Raw genomic sequence first — 22,676 nt, forward strand, 5'->3', positions numbered from 1 at the left:
CTATACCCATGTGCTAGTGTCACTACTGTGTCATTATATAGTGCTGGGTGTTATTATACTGATGCAGATAGCACTGATTCTATAACCAGCCCTCCTCTGGCTATACCCATGTGCCAGTATCACTACTGTGTCATTATCTAGTGCTGGGTGTTATTATACTGATGCAGATAGCACTGATTCTATAACCAGCCCTCCTCTGGCTATACCCATGTGCCAGTATCACTACTGTGTCATTATCTAGTGCTGGGTGTTATTATACTGATGCAGATACCACTGACCCTATAACCAGCTCTCCTCTGGCTATACCCATGTGCCAGTGTCACTACTGTGTCATTATATAGTGCTGGGTGTTATTATACTGATGCAGACACCACTGATCCTATAACCAGCCCTCCTCTGGCTATACCCATGTGCCAGTGTCACTACTGTGTCATTATATAGTGCTGGGTGTTATTATACTGATGCAGATACCACTGATCCTATAACCAGCCCTCCTCTGGCTATACCCATGTGCCAGTGTCACTTACTGTGTCATTATATAGTGCTGGGTGTTATTATACTGATGCAGATACCACTGATCCTATAACCAGCCCTCCTCTGGCTATACCCATGTGCCAGTGTCACTACTGTGTCATTATATAGTGCTGGGTGTTATTATACTGATGCAGATACCACTGATCCTATAACCAGCCGACCTCTGACTATACCCATGTGCCAGTGTCACTGCTGTGTCTTGTATAGTGCTGGGTGTTATTGTACTGATGCAGATACCACTGATTCTATAACCAGCCCTCCTCTGGCTATACCCATGTGCCAGTGTAACTACTGTGTCATTATATAGCGCTGGGTGTTATTATACTGATGCAGATACCACTGATCCTATAACCAGCCCTCCTCTGGCTATACCCATGTGCCAGTGTCACTACTGTGTCATTATATAGTGCTGGGTGTTATTATACTGATGCAGATACCACTGACCCTATAACCAGCCCTCCTCTGGCTATACCCATGTGCCAGTGTCACTACTGTGTCATTATATAGCGCTGGGTGTTATTATACTGATGCAAATACCACTGATCCTATAACCAGCCCTCCTCTGGCTATACCCATGTGCCAGTGTCACTACTGTGTCATTATATAGTGCTGGGTGTTATTATACTGATGCAGATACCACTGACCCTATAACCAGCCCTCCTCTGGCTATACCCATGAGCCAGTGTCACTACTGTGTCATTATATAGTGCTGGGTGTTATTATACTGATGCAGATACCACTGATCCTATAACCAGCCCTCCTCTGGCTATACCCATGTGCCAGTGTCACTACTGTGTCATTATATAGAGCTGGGTGTTATTATACTGATGCAGATACCACTGATCCTATAACCAGCCCTCCTCTGGCTATACCCATGTGCCAGTGTCACTACTGTGTCATTATATAGTGCTGGGTGTTATTATACTGATGCAGATACCACTGATTCTATAACCAGCCCTCCTCTGGCTATACCCATGTGCCAGTGTCACTACTGTGTCATTATATAGTGCTGGGTGTTATTATACTGATGCAGATACCACTGATCCTATAACCAGCCCTCCTCTGACTATACCCATGAGCCAGTGTCACTACTGTGTCATTATATAGTGCTGGGTGTTATTATACTGATGCAGATACCACTGATTCTATAACCAGCCCTCCTCTGGCTATACCCATGTGCCAGTGTCACTACTGTGTCATTATATAGTGATGGGTGTTATTATACTGATGCAGAGACCACTGACCCTATAACCAGCCCTCCTCTGGCTATACCCATGAGCCAGTGTCACTACTATGTCATTATATAGTGCTGGGTGTTATTATACTGATGCAGATACCACTGATCCTATAACCAGCCCTCCTCTAGCTATACCCATGTGCCAGTGTCAGTACTGTGTCATTATATAGTGCTGGGTGTTATTATACTGATGCAGATACCACTGATCCTATAACCAGCCCTCCTCTGGCTATACGCATGAGTCAGTGTCACTACTGTATCTTTGTATAGTGCTGGGTGTTATTATACTGATGCAGATACCACTGATTCTATAACCAGCCCTCCTCTGGCTATACCCATGAGCCAGTCTCACTACTGTATAATTATATAGCGCTGGGTGTTATTATACTGATGCAGATACCACTGATTCTATAACCAGCCCTCATCTGGCTATACCCATGTGCCAGTGTCACTACTGTGTCATTATATAGCACTGGGTGTTATTATACTGATGCAGATACCACTGATTCTATAACCAGCCCTCCTCTGGTTATACCCATGTGCCAGTGTCACTACTGTGTCATTATATAGAGCTGGGTGTTATTATACTGATGCAGAGACCACTGACCCTATAACCAGCCCTCCTCTGGCTATACCCATGTGCCAGTGTCACTACTGTGTCATTATATAGTGCTGGGTGTTATTATACTGATGCAGATACCACTGATTCTATAACCAGCCCTCCTCTGGCTATACCCATGTGCCAGTGTCACTACTGTGTCATTATATAGTGCTGGGTGTTATTATACTGATGCAGATACCACTGATTCTATAACCGGCCCTCCTCTGGCTATACCCATGTGCCAGTGTCACTACTGTGTCATTATATAGTGCTGGGTGTTATTATACTGATGCAGATACCACTGATTCTATAACCAGCCCTCCTCTGGCTATACCCATGTGCCAGTGTCACTACTGTGTCATTATATAGTGCTGGGTGTTATTATACTGATGCAGATACCACTGATTCTATAACCAGCCCTCCTCTGGTTATACCCATGTGCCAGTGTCACTACTGGGTCTTTGTATAGTGCTGGGTGTTATTATACAGATGCAGATACCACTGATCCTATAACCAGCCCTCCTCTGGCTATACCCATGTGCCAGTGTCACTACTGGGTCTTTGTATAGTGCTGGGTTTTATTATACAGATGCAGATACCACTGACCCTATAACCAACCCTTGTCTGGCTATACCCATGTGCCAGTGTCACTACTGTGTCTTTGTATAGAGCTGGGTGTTATTATACTGATGCAGATACCACTGATCCTATAACCAGCCCTTGTCTGGCTATACCCATGTGCCAGTGTCACTACTGTGTCTTTGTATAGTGCTGGGTGTTATTATACAGATGCAGATACACATTCAGTATTTCACTCAGGCTTTAGTTATTCCATAACTTATCACTCAATATCGCTAGCAGTCTCTTGACAAACCACTAACTTTATTCACACTACATATTTTTTTTAATTCCTATTATTCAATCAAAACATATACTAAGGTTGTGGCGGACACTGCAAGGGCTAGTCACGGACACCAGTGTCCGTGTACGGACACCTTGCCTATCCCTATAATTGTTTGTCTAAGTGAAGGGCAGATATGTATGAACAAAGAATTAATATTTTTACAGGTAGCGTGTTTGCTGAGAGTGCCAGGGCTTAACTGACGGTGTGGGGTTTTGCATAGTTATGGAGGAGCAAGAGTGTCTAGTGAAGAGGAGAGAGTATAGGCTGTAGCAAGATCAGGGCAGGTTGAAATGTGAAGGAGGAGATGTTGAATAAGTTTTGGAAATTGGAGCGGATCCACAGCGTGCAGATTTCTACAGGTGCGTTGGCAAGATGGAGAAGTGGGTTTAGCTGATACATTGAGATTATAGGTGAGCAAGTGGTAGTCTGAAATGGTAAAAGGGTGACAGGTGACGTCAGATGAAGAGCAGAGGTAGGAAAATACCAGGTCAATATATATCTGTGAGAAAAATAAAGTGCAACCAGAATCAAGTGTAGGTAATTAAAAATGAGTACACAACACTACTGTATTGCGCTTACAATGTTGACAGTGTTTATTGCATATCGATTAATCCCAACGAGCCTTCTAACAAGATAAAGGATAATACTAATAAAAGTTAAAATCAAAAGGCTCTTGAGAAAGACCGCACGGTTGCGGTAGAAACATGTTGAGACTACTATTGGTACATCTGAGGACCCGTACTGCTTTCACCTCTCAGCCCAGCTTTTGAGATTCACGCTACAGGCTAGAGTCACACGCGGAACGTGAAGGCGTACGCTGTGAGCGTTGGACATTGAGAATCGCTGGAAGAGGATTTTAAATGAGTGATAGACTCACAGGGTGCCTTTTGGTTATAACTTTCATTAGTATTACTTTGTATTATCCTTCATCTTGTTAGAAGGCTCGTTGGGATTAATCGATATGCAATAAAGACTGTGAACATTGTAAGCGCAATACAGTAGTGTTGTGTACTCATTTTTAATTACCTACACTTGATTCTGGTTGCGCTTTATTTTTCTCACAGATATTTGTTGGATTCTACCCTGCTCCGGGGCGGCTCAAAGGACACCTCTGGTAAATCAGCTGCAACCGATCCCTTGGCTATCTTGTTGTATGTTAACCTTTGTGGTTTGGGGTGAGATTTCTTTTTATATTACCCTGTGTTTATATTTTCTTGTCTGATTTATCCCTACGTCAATATTGTGTCTGTCATGGTGAGTAGGGAATAGGGGGGATTGTGAGAGACCAAAGTAGGATGTGAGTGAAAGAAGTTGAGAGGCAGCAGGGGCAGATAAGTTATCAATAGGGATGTTGAAGTCCCCCAGAATTAGAGCAGGTATATATATATTTGGAGAGATGAAGGGAAGTTGGTCCAGGAGTGCGATAGATAACTGCAACTCTGAGAGGGAGGGGGGAGAACAGGCGATGACAGTCAGCTTCAAAGGAGGGAAAGGAGAGAAATGAGAGTGGAGGCAGGAAGGGGACAGCAAGATTCCAACACCGCCACCATGTCTCCAACCTGGCCTAGGGGTATGGCTAAACTTTGTAGGGGAAGGACAGACCTCATGTTCCATAGCTCCCTCCTGACTGTCACCTTGTAGGGAAATGTCAGAACCCATGTCCCATAGCTCCCTCCTGACTGTCATCTTGTAGGGGAAGGACAGACCCCATGTTTCATAGCGCCCTCCTGTCTGTCACTGTGTCAGCTTAAAGTAGAGGAACACACCCCATGTTCCATAGCTCCCTCCTGACTGTCACCTTGTAGGGGAAGGATAAACCCCATGTTCCATAGCTCCCACTTGACTGTCACCTCGCAGGGGAAGGACAGACCCCATGTCCTATAGTTCCCTCCTGTCTGTGTCACTGTGTCACTTTGCAGGGGAAGGTTAGACCCCATGTCCCATAGCTACCTCCTGTCTGTGTCACTGTCTCTCCTGCAGGGGAGGGTCAGGTCACATGTCCCATAGCTCCGTTACTGTCTGTCACTGTGTCAGGTAAGGGGCAGACCTATATGAAAAAACACTTACCTATCAGTCACATATGGTTGTCTTTTTAGGCAGAGGCTGCCAGTAATGTGTTGTGTCACCTGGATCCTGTTCACATGACCACACCAAGGGTAGAGGGCAAACTGTCAGAAGACATAGAGAGGAGAACAGATACCAGCACAACAAATGTAAGTTTTCACCAGTGTGCTGCCTTGATAAATGTTTCTTTCAGTCTATATAGTTATGTAATTCTACTCTCTATAATGAGCTGTAATCATATGAATGATATTATAAATAGTGACAAAGCCACATCTGTCAGACACAAGGTTTTGTCAGCACTGAGAAATAGAACATCAAGTTGATGACAACCTACTGCATCCTAACACAAGACTGCCACCCTGTTGCCAAAAACAAATATGAGGGGACATTTCCATGCATTGTAGTTATCTGCTAAACTAATGTCCGAGCATGAAAGACAACAGCACAACAGGTATCCACCATAGTCTGAAACTTTATTCATGTAATGAAACATCTAAAGACAGGAGCAGGTAATGCGCTACCCTTCTTATACACTCTCCTTTCTTCTTATGCAACTGAGCACAGTCAATGAGAGCTTATGGCCATGACAAACCTGACCATACCGGCCTAAAGAAGTTTATTCCTAAACTCTATTCCAAGCTGTCCTTATGTCAGTCTTTTCTTGGCTGGTGAGAGAGGTCAAAGTGGTGAAATATAATGACTATAATACAGGGCTATATTATGAGTGGCGCTCTAACGGTTGTGCGCAAGCAACATGAGGTATTTGCATGCAACAGAAATAGCACGAGTATTAGGAGTTGAACTTAAGCGTGTTTGCTTGAGTGCAATAGAATTTAACGCACATCTGGTTAGTGCCACTTCAGAGTTTGCGTAAAAGGAAGTGCTTTACAAAAATTGTACTAGACAAATAAAAAATGTTACAGCTACACTCATATTAACACTATCTAATAAATATACATTACACAGTACAGTTACACACATAATAAAACTGTATAATAAATATACATTACACAGTACAGTTACACTCATATTAACACTGTCTAATAAATATACATTACACAGTACAGTTACACTCATAATAACACTGTCTAATAAATATACATTACACAGTACAGTTACACTTATAATAACACTGTCTAATAAATATACATTACACAGTACAGTTACACTCATAATAACACTATCTAATAAATATACATTACACAGTACAGTTGCACTCATATTAACACTGTCTAATAAATATAAATTACACAGTACAGTTACACTCATAATAACACCGTCTAATAAATATACATTACACAGTACAGTTACACTTATAATAACACTATCTAATAAATATACATTACACAGTACAGTTACACTTATAATAACACTATCTAATAAATATACATTACACAGTACATTTACACTTATAATAACACTATCTAATAAATATACATTACACAGTACAGTTACACTTATAATAACACTATCTAATAAATATACATTACACAGTACAGTTACACTCAAAATAACACTGTCTAATAAATATACATTGCACAGTACAGTTACACTCATAATAACACTGTCTAATAAATATACATTGCACAGTACAGTTACACTCATAATAACACTGTCTAATAAATATACATTACACAGTACAGTTACACACATAACAACACTATCTAATAAATATGCATTACACAGCACAGTTACACACATAATAACACTATCTAATAAATATACATTACACAGTACAGTTACACACATAACAACACTATCTAATAAATATACATTACACAGTACAGTTACACTCATAATAACACTGTCTAATAAATATACATTACACAATACAGTTACACTCATATTAACACTGTCTAATAAATATACATTACACAGTACAGTAACACTCATAATAACACTGTCTAATAAATATACATTACACAGTACAGTTGCACTCATAATAACCCCGTCTAATAAATATACATTACACAGTACAGTTACACTCATAATAACACTGTCTAATAAATATACATTACACAGTACAGTTGCACTCATAATAACCCTGTCTAATAAATATACATTACACAGTACAGTTACACTCATAATAACACTATCTAATAAATATACATTACACAGTACATTTACACTTATAATAACACTATCTAATAAATATACATTACACAGTACAGTTACACTTATAATAACACTGTCTAATAAATATACATTACACAGTACAGTTACACTCATAATAACACTATCTAATAAATATACATTACACAGTACAGTTGCACTCATATTAACACTGTCTAATAAATATACATTACACAGTACAGTTACACTCATAATAACACCGTCTAATAAATATACATTACACAGTACAGTTACACTTATAATAACACTATCTAATAAATATACATTACACAGTACAGTTACACACATAACAACACTATCTAATAAATATACATTACACAGTACAGTTACACTCATATTAACACTGTCTAATAAATATACATTACACAATACAGTTACACTCATATTAACACTGTCTAATAAATATACATTACACAGCACAGTAACACTCATAATAACACTGTCTAATAAATATACATTACACAGTACAGTTGCACTCATAATAATCCCGTCTAATAAATATACATTACACAGTACAGTTACACTCATAATAACACTGTCTAATAAATATACATTACACAGTACAGTTACACACATAATAACACCGTCTAATAAATATACATTACACAGTACAGTTGCACTCATAATAACCCCGTCTAATAAATATACATTACACAGTACAGTTACACTCATAATAACACTATCTAATAAATATACATTACACAGTACAGTTACACTCATAATAACACTATCTAATAAATATACATTGCACAGTACAGTTACACTCATAATAACACTGTCTAATAAATATACATTGCACAGTACAGTTACACTCATAATAACACTGTCTAATAAATATACATTACTCAGTACAGTTACACTCATAATAACACTGTCTAATAAATATATATTACACAGTACAGTTACACACATAACAACACTATCTAATAAATATGAATTACACAGCACAGTTACACACATAATAACACTATCTAATAAATGTACATTACACAGTACAGTTACACACATAACAACACTATCTAATAAATATACATTACACAGTACAGTTACACTCATATTAACACTGTCTAATAAATATACATTACACAGTACAGTAACACTCATAATAACACTGTCTAATAAATATACATTACACAGTACAGTTGCACTCATAATAACCCCGTCTAATAAATATACATTACACAGTACAGTTACACTCATAATAACACTGTCTAATAAATATACATTACACAGTACAGTTGCACTCATAATAACCCCGTCTAATAAATATACATTACACAGTACAGTTACACTCATAATAACACTGTCTAATAAATATACATTACACAGTACAGTTGCACTCATAATAACCCCGTCTAATAAATATACATTACACAGTACAGTTACACACATAATAACACCGTCTAATAAATATACATTACACAGTACAGTTACACTCATATTAACACTGTTTAATAGATATACATTACACAGTACAGTTACACACATAATAAAACTGTCTAATAAATATGCATTACACAGTACAGTTACACTCATAATAACACCGTCTAATAAATATACATTACTCAGTACAGTTACACACATAACACTGTCTAATAAATGTACATTACACAGTACAGTTACACTCATAATAACACCATCTAATAAATATACATTACACAGTACAGTAACACACATAATAACACTATCTAATAAATATACATTACACAGTACAGTTACACTCATATTAACACCATCTATTAAATATAGATTACACAGTACAGTTACACTCATAATAACATCGTTTAATAAATACAGATTACACAGTACAGTTACACACATTACACTGTCTAATAAATATACATTACACAGTACAGTTACATACATAACAACACTATCTAATAAATATGCATTACACAGTACAGTAACACTCATATTAACACCATCTAATAAATATACATTACACAGTACAGTTACACTTATAATAACACCGTCTAATAAATATACATTACACAGTACAGTTACACACATAACAACACTATCTAATAAATATGCATTACACAGCACAGTTACACACATAATAACACTATCTAATAAATATACATTACACAGTACAGTTACATACATAACAACACTATCTAATAAATATGCATTACACAGCACAGTTACACACATAATAACACTATCTAATAAATATACATTACACAGTACAGTTACACTCATAATAACACCGTCTAATAAATATACATTACACAGTACAGTTACATACATAACAACACTATCTAATAAATATGCATTACACAGCACAGTTACACACATAATAACACTATCTAATAAATATACATTACACAGTACAGTTACACTCATAATAACACCGTCTAATAAATATACATTACACAGTACAGTTACACACATAACAACACTATCTAATAAATATGCATTATACAGCACAGTTACACACATAATAACACTATCTAATAAATATACATTATACAGTACAGTTACATACATAACAACACTATCTAATAAATATGCATTACACAGCACAGTTACACACATAATAACACTATCTTATAAATATACATTACACAGTACAGTTGCACTCATAATAACCCCGTCTAATAAATATACATTACACAGTACAGTTACACTCATAATAACACTGTCTAATAAATATACATTACACAGTACAATTGCACTCATAATAACCCCGTCTAATAAATATACATTACACAGTACAGTTACACTCATAATAACACTGTCTAATAAATATACATTACACAGTACAGTTGCACTCATAATAACCCTGTCTAATAAATATACATTACACAGTACAGTTACACACATAATAACACCGTCTAATAAATATACATTACACAGTACAGTTACACTCATATTAACACTGTTTAATAGATATACATTACACAGTACAGTTACACACATAATAAAACTGTCTAATAAATATACATTACACAGTACAGTTACACTCATAATAACACCGTCTAATAAATATACATTACTCAGTACAGTTACACACATAACACTGTCTAATCAATATACATTACACAGTACAGTTGCACACATAACACTGTCTAATAAATATACATTACACAGTACAGTTACACTCATAATAACACCATCTAATAAATATACATTACACAGTACAGTAACACAAATAATAACACTATCTAATAAATATACATTACACAGTACAGTTACACTCATATTAACACCATCTATTAAATATAGATTACACAGTACAGTTACACTCATAATAACATCGTGTAATAAATACAGATTACACAGTACAGTTACACACATTACACTGTCTAATAAATATACATTACACAGTACAGTTACATACATAACAACACTATCTAATAAATATGCATTACACAGTACAGTAACACTCATATTAACACCATCTAATAAATATACATTACACAGTACAGTTACACTTATAATAACACCGTCTAATAAATATACATTACACAGTACAGTTACATACATAACAACACTATCTAATAAATATGCATTACACAGCACAGTTACACACATAATAACACTATCTAATAAATATACATTACACAGTACAGTTACACTCATAATAACACCGTCTAATAAATATACATTACACAGTACAGTTACACATATAACAACACTATCTAATAAATATGCATTACACAGCACAGTTACACACATAATAACACTATCTAATAAATATACATTACACAGTACAGTTACATACATAACAACACTATCTAATAAATATGCATTACACAGCACAGTTACACACATAATAACACTATCTTATAAATATACATTACACAGTACAGTTACACTCATAATAACACCGTCTAATAAATATACATTACACAGTACAGTTACATACATAACAACACTATCTAATAAATATGCATTACACAGCACAGTTACACACATAATAACACTATCTAATAAATATACATTACACAGTACAGTTACACTCATAATAACACCGTCTAATAAATATACATTACACAGTACAGTTACACTCATAATAACACCGTCTAATAAATATACATTACACAGTACAGTTACATACATAACAACACTATCTAATAAATATGCATTACACAGCACAGTTACACATAATAACACCATCTAATAAATATACATTACACAGTACAGTTACACTCATAATAACACCGTCTAATAAATATACATTACACAGTATAGTTACACACATATTAACACTGTCTAATAAATATACATTACACAGTACAGTTACATACATAACAACACTATCTAATAAATATGCATTACACAGCACAGTTACACATAATAACACTATCTAATAAATATACATTACACAGTACAGTTACACTCATAATAACACCGTCTAATAAATATACATTACCCAATACAGTTACACACATGATAACATTGTCTAATAATATACTTTACACAGTACAGTTATACACATAACACTATCTAATAAATACACATTACACAGTACAGTTACACACATAATAACACCATCTAATATATATACATTACACAGTACAGTTACATACTTTATTATTATTATTATCGGTTATTTGTAGAGCGCCAACAGATTCCGCAGCGCTATAAACAAAAGGGGGAGTACAACAAAACAATTATAGGGTAGAGGGCCCTGCCAAAAGTTGCACTGTTGTAGTCAGCTCTTAAGAAGGTGATCTACAAATAGCTGGACTTTTAGGCTTACATGCTAAGAGGGTTCAGGGGATTGCAGTGGAGGAGAGGAACTAGTATTAGGAAGGGTTAGCGTAGGTTGTATGCGTCCCTGAACAGTAGAGTCTTTAGGGAGCACTTGAAGCTTTTAAAACTAGAAGAGAGTCTTGTGGAGCGAGGCAGAGAGTTCCACAAGATGGGAGCCAGTCTGGAGAAGTCCTGTAAACGGGAGTGTGATGAGGTGACAAGAGAGGAGGAGAGTAGGAGGTCATGAGCAGAGCGAAGGGGACGGGAGGGAGAGTATCTGGAGACAAGGTCTGAGATGTAGGGGGGAGCAGAGCAGTTGAGGGCTTTGTATGTAAGAGTGAGAGTTTTGTGTTTGATCCTAGAGGCAAGAGGAAGCCAGTGAAGGGATTGGCAGAGAGGCGCAGCAGATGAAGAGCGACGTGTAAGGAAGATGAGTCTGGCAGAGGCATTCATTATGGATTGTAAAGGAGCTAGGCGGCAGGTGGGGAGACCAGAGAGGACAGAGTTGCAGTAATCAAGGCGGGAAAGAATGAGAGAGTGGATTAAAATCTTAGTTGTGTCTTGAGTAAGGAAGTGTCTAATTTTAGAGATGTTTTTAAGGTGGAAGCGGCAGGCTGTAGCCAAGGACTGAATGTGAGGAGTGAAGGAAAGATCTGAGTCAAATGTGACCCCGAGACATCGGGCATGCGAGGTAGGGGTAATGATGGAGTTGTCGACAGTTATAGAGATATTAGGGGTGGAGATTTTGGAAGAAGGGGGGGAAAATGAGGAGCTCAGTTTTGGAGAGATTTAGCTTGAGGTAGTGAGAGGACATCCAGGAAGAGATGTGAGAAAGACAGTTAGTGACATGGGTTAGCAAGGAAGGAGATAGTTCTGGTGCAGAGAAGTAGATTTGGGTGTCATCGGCATACAAATGATATTGGAAACCGTGGGACTTAATTAGGGAACCTAGTGATGACGTATAGATTGAGAAGAGAAGGGGACCGAGGACAGAGCCTTGCGGTACTCCGACAGAAAGTGGTGACGGGGCAGAGGAGGCCCCAGAGAAGGCTACACTGAAGGTACGTTTTGACAGGTAGGAAGAGAGCCACGAAAGGGCTGTGTCACAGATGCCGAAGGATTGGAGGGTTTGGAGCAAAAGAGGGTGGTCGACAGTGTCAAAGGCTGCGGACAGATCAAGGAGGATAAGCAGAGAGAAGTGGCCTTTTGATTTAGCTGTAAGTAGGCCGTTGGTGACCTTAACAATAGCTGTCTCTGTGGAGTGATAGGGACGAAATCCAGATTGCAGCGGGTCAAGAAGGGAGTTTAACGTAAGGAAATGGGATAGGCGTGCATATACTAGTTTTTCGAGAAACTTTGAAGCAAGAGGGAGGAGAGAAATTGGGCGGTAGTTGGATGGGGAGGTAGGATCAAGGGAAGGTTTTTTGAGGATAGGTGTGACCAGTGCATGTTTCATTGATGAGGGAAATGTACCAGTGCTGAGGGAGAGGTTGAAAATGTGTGTTAGTATAGGGGTAAGGGTAGCAGAGAGAGAGGGAATCAGCTGTGAGGGGATAGGGTCAAGGGGACAGGTAGTGAGGTGAGAGCGGAGTATAAGTGCTGAAACTTCGTCCTCAGTAACAGGGGAGAATGAACTAAGTTTCAGGTTATGAGGGTTGTGGTTGAGTGAGAGTATTTGAGGGGGGGGGGAGAATGGAATTGTGTTGAGAACTGATTTCATGTCTGATGGAATCAATTTTGTTAATGAAGTGACTGGCAAAGTCTTGAGCTGACAGAGAAGTTGTATGAGGAAGTGGAGGAGGGCGGAGGAGAATATTGAAAGTGGAGAACAGACGTTTTGGGTTTGAAGAAAGATTAGAGATAAGAGTAGAGAAGTAGTGTTGCTTGTGGAGATTAAGGGCAGAGTAGTAGGAGTTCAAGATGAATTTGTAATGAAGAAAATCAGCTGAACTCCGTGATTTTCTCCAATGCCGTTCAGCAGTACGGGAACATCTGCGTAGGTACCGTGTCAGAGGAGTATGCCAGGGCTGGGGATGAGTGTGTGATTTCCTAGCAGTGGTAAGAGGGGCGAGATTGTCAAGGACGAATATAAGGGTGGAATTATAGTGGCGGATAGATTGTTCAGGGCAGGAAAAGGAGGAGAAGGATGAGAGGAGCGGTTGAAGGGAATTAGCAAGTTGTTGCTGATCTAAAGACCTAATGGTTCTGTGAGGTTTTGTGTGAGGAGTAGGAGGTGGGAGAGTTGTAGGAAGGGATGATATGTTGCAGGTAAGGAGATGGTGGTCAGAAAGAGGAAAAGGGGAGTTTGAGAAGTTTGAGAGAGTGCATCGATAGCTAAAGATCAGGTCAAGGGAGTGACCGTCTTTGTGAGTGGGAGAATCAGTCCATTGTGACAGACCGAAAGAGGAAGTGAGTTGCAGAAGTTGTTTAGCAGATGGGGCAGTGGGATTGTTAAGGGGGATGTTGAAGTCGCCAAGAATGAGGGCAGGGGTGTCTGAGGAAAGGAAATAAGGAAGCCAGGCAGCAAAGTGATCTAAAAATTGAGTTGGGGAGCCAGGGGGGAGGTATATGACTGCAACACGTATAGAGAGGGGAGAGAATAGCCGAATCATGTGTGCTTCAAATGAAGAAAATGTTAGTGAAGAGAAGGGCTGTATTTGTTGGAAGGTGCAACGAGAGGAAAGTAAAATACCGACACCACCTCCTTGTCTATTGCCAGACCTAGGAGTGTGGCTGAAATGGAGACCCCCATGTGACAGTGCAGCAGTGGATGCTGTGTCTGAAGTAGAGAGCCAGGTTTCTGTAAGAGCCAAAAGGTTAAGAGAGTGGGAGATAAAGAGATCATGGATAGAAGTTAGCTTGTTGCAAACAGAGCGAGAGTTCCAGAGTGCACAAGTGAAGGGGGAGGGGTTTTTAGATGTAAGAGGAATGTGATTAAGGTTACCAGAGTTTAGTTTCTGAAGTCTATTGAAAGGCACACAAGGATGTGAAAGGTTAGGAGGTTGTGAGGGACCAGGATTAGGGGAGATGTCGCCAGCAGCTAGTATGAGCAAGAAGGAGAGTGACATGAGATGAGAAGCAGATTTGCAGTAATGAGACTGTTGTTTAACTGAAGTGCAGGGGGGAGAGAGAGTATTTAGGAATAAGTAGAGTTCATGAGTACAAAAGTAAGGTGAGTATAAGAGAGATGGGCTAATGAACAGTGCAGGTGGAGAGGGAGAAGGAGTAACTGAGTAATGTAGTTTATTGTAGAGACAAGAGGTAGCAAAAAGGAGTGTTACAGCAGCACTTGCAAAAGGATACAATGATATACATAAAACATAGTAATACAAGAGTACTTGCCTTGTGTCTTGCCCCTTGCCCAATCCTTGTGAAATTCTTGTATAATTCTTAAAAATTAATGCCTCACTTATAAAATGTTCACTTGGAAAATGTGACCATATGCTATTGTTAAAAAGTACACAGCCCTGTTACCAATGCACTCACCCCTGTGCAATGCACTTCCCCAAGCTAGTCTGCAATATATACAGGTAGGGCAGTCAGCTGAGTCCACTAAATTTAATTAATTGCTAATCAAAGACAGTTGGTAAGGCCAATTGGAATATTAGAATCTGGGCAGGGTGAAACGAGTTAAGTAAACAGACAATAAAATTTGGAGGGGGTTAAAACTGTGACATAAAAGAACTATAAATTTTAGAGTTATAGCAAGTATTGATAAGGAGTGAGCATCACATGGCAATTAACTAGACATTAGAATTGAGACATTGGGAACAATCATTACAAAAAATGCAGGACTTAATTTTAACAGACTAAATTCAATTGCTCAATATATATATATATGTATACACACACATACACACAGAGGGATTTGTTGCAAAATGACAGAAAAAGCAGGGAATAGCAAGAATTCAGTGCAGGGCCTTAGCTCACGTACCAAAAAGAGGGATTTGTTGCAAAATGACAGAAAAAGCAGGGAATAGCAAGAATTCAGTGCAGAGCCTTAGCTCACGTACCAAAAAGAGGGATTTGTTGCAAAATGACAGAAAAAAGCAGGGAATAGCAAGAATTCAGTGCAGGGCCTTAGCTCACGTACCAAAAAGAGGGATTTGTTGCAAAATGACAGAAAAAGCAGGGAATAGCAAGAATTCAGTGCAGGGCCTTAGCTCACGTACCAAAAAGAGGGATTTGTTGCAAAATGACAGAAAAAGCAGGGAATAGCAAGAATTCAGTGCAGGGCCATAATAACACCATTTAAACATATACATTACACAGTACAGTTAAACTCATATTAACACCATCTAATAAATATACATGACACAGTACAGTTACACACATAATAACACCATCTAATATATATACATTACACAGTACAGTTACACACATTAACACCATCTAAACATATACATTACACAGTACAGTTAAACTCATATTAACACTGTCTAATAAATATACATTACACATTACAGTTACACTCATATTAACACCCTCTAATAAATATACATTACACAGTACTCATATTAACACTGTCTGTTAAAAATACATTACACAGTACAGTTAACCTCATATTAACACTTTCTAATAAATATACTTTACACAGTACAGTTACACTCATATTTACACTGTCTAATAACACTACATTACACAGTAAAGTTACACACATAATAACACTAATAAATATACATTACACAGTACAGTTACACTCATTTTAACACTGTCTAATAAATATACAGTACACAGTACAGTTAAACTCATATTAACACTGTCTAATAAATATACATTACATAATACAGTTACACTTATAATAACACTGTCTAATAAATATACATTACATAGTACAGTTACACACATAATAACACTATCTAATAAATATACATTACACAGTACAGTTACACTCATATTAACACTGTCTAATAAATATACATTACATAATACAGTTACACTTATAATAACACTGTCTAATAAATATACATTACATAGTACAGTAACACTCATATCAACACTGTCTAATAAATATACATTACACAGTACAGTAACACTCATATTAACACTGTCTAATAAATATACATTACATAGTACAGTTACACTTATTAACACTGTCTAATAAATAAATATTCATTACACCGTACAGTAACACTCATATTAAGACTGTCTAATAAATATACATTACACAGTACAGTAACACTCATATTAACACTATCTAATAAATATACATTACACAGTACAGTTACAGTCATATTAGCACTGTCTAATAAATATACATTACATAATACAGGTACACTTATAATAACACTGTCTAATAAATATACATTACATAGTACAGTAACGCTCATATTAACACTATCTAATAAATATACATTACACTCATATTAGCAATGTCTAAGAACAATACATTACACAGTACAGTTACACTCATATTAACAATGTCTAATAACAATACATTACACAGTACAGTTGCACTCATATTAACACTGTCTAATAAATATACATTACATAGTACAGTAATACTCATATTAACACTATCTAATATACATACATTACACAGTACAGTTACACTCATAATAACACTATCTAATAAATATACATTACACAGTACAGTTGCACTCACATTAACACTGTCTAATCAATATACATTACACAGTACAGTTACACACATAATATCACTATCTAATATACATAGATTACACAGTACAGTTGCACTCATAATATCACTATCTAATAAATATACATTACACAGTACAGTTACACTCATATTAACACTGTCTGATAAATATACATTACACAGTACAATTACACACATAATAACACCATCTAATAAATGTACATTACACAGTACAGTTACACTCATATTAACACTGTCTAATAAATATACATTACACAGTACAGTTAAACTCATAATAACACTATCTAATAAATATACATTACACAGTACAGTTGCACTCATATTAACACTGTCTAATAAATATACATTACACAGTACAGTTACACTCATATTAACAATCTCTAATAAATATACATTACACAGTACAGTTACACACATAAGAACACTGTCTAATATATATACATTACACAGTACAGTTACACTCATAATAACACCATCTAATAAATATACATTACACAGTACAGTTACACTCATATTAACACTGTCTAATAAATATACATTACACAGTACAGTTACACTCATATTAACAATGTCTAATAAATATACATTACACAGTACAGTTACACTTATAATAACACTATCTAATAAATATACATTACACAGTACAGTTACACTCATATTAACAATGTCTAATAAATATACATTACACAGTACAGTTACACTTTTAATAACACTGTCTAATAAATATATATTACACAGTACAGTTACACTCATAATAACACTATCTAATAAATATACATTACACAGTACAGTTACACTCATATTAACACTGTCTGATAAATATACATTACACAGTACAGTTACACTCATAATAACACTGTCTAATAAATATACATTACACAGTACAGTTACACTCATAATAACACTATCTAATAAATATACATTACACAGTACAGTTACACTCATATTAACACTGATAAATATACATTACACAGTACAGTTACACACATAATAACACTGTCTAATAAATATACATTACACAGTACAGTTACACTCATATTAACACTGTCTAATAAATATACATTACACAGTACAGTTACACTCATATTAACACTATCTAATAAATATACATTACACAGTACAGTTACACTTTTAATAACACTGTCTAATAAATATATATTACACAGTACAGTTACACTCATAATAACACTATCTAATAAATATACATTACACAGTACAGTTGCACTCACATTAACACTGTCTAATAAATATACATTACACAGTACAGTTACACACATAATATCACTATCTAATATACATAGATTACACAGTACAGTTGCACTCATAATATCACTATCTAATAAATATACATTACACAGTACAGTTACACTCATATTAACACTGTCTGATAAATATACATTACACAGTACAATTACACACATAATAACACCATCTAATAAATGTACATTACACAGTACAGTTACACTCATATTAACACTGTCTAATAAATATACATACACAGTACAGTTACACTCATAATAACACTATCTAATAAATATACATTACACAGTACAGTTGCACTCATATTAACACTGTCTAATAAATATACATTACACAGTACAGTTACACTCATATTAACAATCTCTAATAAATATACATTACACAGTACAGTTACACACATAAGAACACTGTCTAATATATATACATTACACAGTACAGTTACACTCATAATAACACCATCTAATAAATATACATTACACAGTACAGTTACACTCATATTAACACTGTCTAATAAATATACATTACACAGTACAGTTACACTCATATTAACAATGTCTAATAAATATACATTACACAGTACAGTTACACTCATATTAACACTGTCTAATAAATATACATTACACAGTACAGTTACACTTTTAATAACACTGTCTAATAAATATATATTACACAGTACAGTTACACTCATAATAACACTATCTAATAAATATACATTGCACAGTACAGTTACACTCATATTAACACTGTCTGATAAAATATACATTTACACAGTACAGTTACACTCATAATAACACTGTCTAATAAATATACATTACTCAGTACAGTTACACTCATAATAACACTATCTAATAAATATACATTACACAGTACAGTTACACTCATATTAACACTGTCTGATAATATATACATTACACAGTACAGTTACACACATAATAACACTGTCTAATAAATATACATTACACAGTACAGTTGCACTCATATTAACACTGTCTAATAAATATACATTACACAGTACAGTTACACTCATATTAACAATGTCTAATAAATATACATTACACAGTACAGTTACACTTTTAATAACACTGTCTAATAAATATATATTACACAGTACAGTTACACTCATAATAACACTATCTAATAAATATACATTACACAGTACAGTTACACTCATATTAACACTGTCTGATAAATATACATTACACAGTACAGTTACACTCATAATAACACTGTCTAATAAATATACATTACACAGTACAGTTACACACATAATAACACTGTCTAATAAATATACATTACACAGTACAGTTACACACATAATAACACTATCTAATAAATATACATTACACAGTACAGTTACACACATAATAACACTGTCTAATAAATATACATTACATAGTACAGTTACACACATAATAACACTGTCTAATAAATATACATTACACAGTACAGTTACACACATAATAACACTATCTAATAAATATACATTACACAGTACAGTTACACTCATATTAACACTGTCTGATAAATATACATTACATAGTACAGTTACACTCATAATAACACTGTCTAATAAATATACATTACACAGTACAGTTACACACATAATAACACTGTCTAATAAATATACATTACACAGTACAGTTACACACATAATAACACTGTCTAATAAATATACATTACACAGTACAGTTACACTCATATTAACACTGTCTGATAAATATACATTACACAGTACAGTTACACTCATAATAACACTGTCTAATAAATAAATATTACACAGTACAGTTGCACTCATATTAACACTGTCTAATAAATATACATTACACAGTACAGTTACACTCATATTAACAATGTCCCTTTAATCCTCAGGGAAAAATATTGTGTGCCATAGGAGTTAAAGATATGAGTGTATGAGGTAGGTAACAAGTGTCACAGGGATGGTCACAGGGATGTAATGACAAGTGTCACACTGAGATAATGACAAGTGTCACAGGGATGTAATTACAAGTGTTACAGGGAGATAATGACAAGTGTCACAGGGAGGTAATGACAGGTGTCACAGGGAGGTAATGACAAGTGTCACAGTGAGAAAATGACAAGTGCCACAGCGAGATAATGACAAGTGTCACAGGGACATAATCACAAGTGTCACAGGGAGGTAATGGACAAGTGTCCCACTGAGATAATGACAAGTGTCACAGTGAGGTAAAGACAAGTGTCACACGGAGGTAATGACAAGTTTCACAGTGAGATAATGACAAGAGTCATGGGGAGATAATGACAAGTGTCACATGGAGGTAATAACAAATGTCACAGGGAGTTAATCACAAGTATCACAGGGAGGTAATGACAAGAGTCACAGGGGGGTAATGACAAGTGTCAAAGGGAGATAATGACCAGTGTCACAGGGAGATAATGGCAAGTGTCACAGGGAGATAGTGAGACGTGTCATAGGGAGATAAAGAGAAGTATCACAGGGAGATAATGACAAGTGGTCGCAGTGAGGTAATGACAAGTGTCACAGGGAGGTAATGACATATTTCACAGGTAGGTAATGGCAAGTGTCACAGGAAGATAATGACAGGTGTCAAAGAGATTTAATGCCAAGAGTCACAGTGATATATGACAAGTGTCACAGGGAGGTAATGACAAGTGTCACAGGAAGATAATGACAGGTGTCAAAGAGATTTAATGACAAGTGTCACAGGGAAGATAATGACAGGTGTCAAAGAGATTTAATGCCAAGAGTCACAGTGATATAATGACAAGTGTCACAGGAAGGTAATGACAAGTGTCACAGGAAGATAATGACAGGTGTCCAAAGAGATTTAATGCCAAGAGTCACAGTGATATAATGACAAGTGTCACAGGGAGGTAATGACAAGTGTCACAGGAAGATAATGACAGGTGTCAAAGAGATTTAATGACAAGTGGTCACAGGAAGATAATGACAGGTGTCAAAGAGATTTAATGCCAAGAGTCACAGTGATATAATGACAAGTGTCACAGGGGGGTAATGACAAGTGTCAAATGGAGATAATGACCAGTGTCACAGGGAGATAATGGCAAGTGTCAAGGGAGATAAATGAGACGTGTCACAGGGAGGTAATGAGACGTGTCACAGGGAGATAATGAGACGTGTCACAGGAAGATAATGACAAGTGTTCACAGGGAGGTAATGGCAAGTGTCACAGGGAAGATAATGACAGGTGGTCAAAGAGATTTAATGCCAAGAGTCACAGTGATATAATTGACAAGTGTCACAGGTAGGTAATGGCAAGTGTCACAGGAAGATAATGGCAAGTGTCACAGGGAGATAATGAGACGTGTCATAGGGAGATAAAGAGAAGTATCACAGGGAGGATAATGACAAGTGTCGCAGGTGAGGTAATGACAAGTGTCACAGGGAGGTAATCGACATATTTCACAGGTAGGTAATGGCAAGTGTCACAGGAAGATAAGACAGTTTGTCAAAGAGATTTAATGCCAAGAGTCCACAGTGATATAAATGACAAGTGTCCACAGGGAGGTAATGACAAGTGTCAAAGGCCGTTTTAAGCCTGTTTCTTGTTATTCTGTTTTTACCCGCTAAGGATTATCACTATGTGAGAATTGTACACAC

At 36.4% G+C, this 22,676-nt stretch overlaps 1 protein-coding gene across 1 annotated transcript in view; it reads left to right on the top strand.

Moving 5' to 3' along the window:
- LOC128662501 (protein tyrosine phosphatase domain-containing protein 1-like) overlaps positions 1-22,676 on the top strand; it is a 292,909-nt gene that overhangs the window by 123,282 nt on the left and 146,951 nt on the right. The window contains exon 7 of the mRNA XM_053716280.1: positions 5,373-5,489. Within this exon, the coding sequence (XP_053572255.1) occupies positions 5,373-5,489 (117 nt within the window). The remainder of the gene's footprint in view (positions 1-5,372; positions 5,490-22,676) is intronic.

This window comes from Bombina bombina, chromosome 6 (assembly GCF_027579735.1).
Source record: "Bombina bombina isolate aBomBom1 chromosome 6, aBomBom1.pri, whole genome shotgun sequence".
Classification (NCBI taxonomy): Eukaryota; Metazoa; Chordata; class Amphibia; order Anura; family Bombinatoridae; genus Bombina; species Bombina bombina.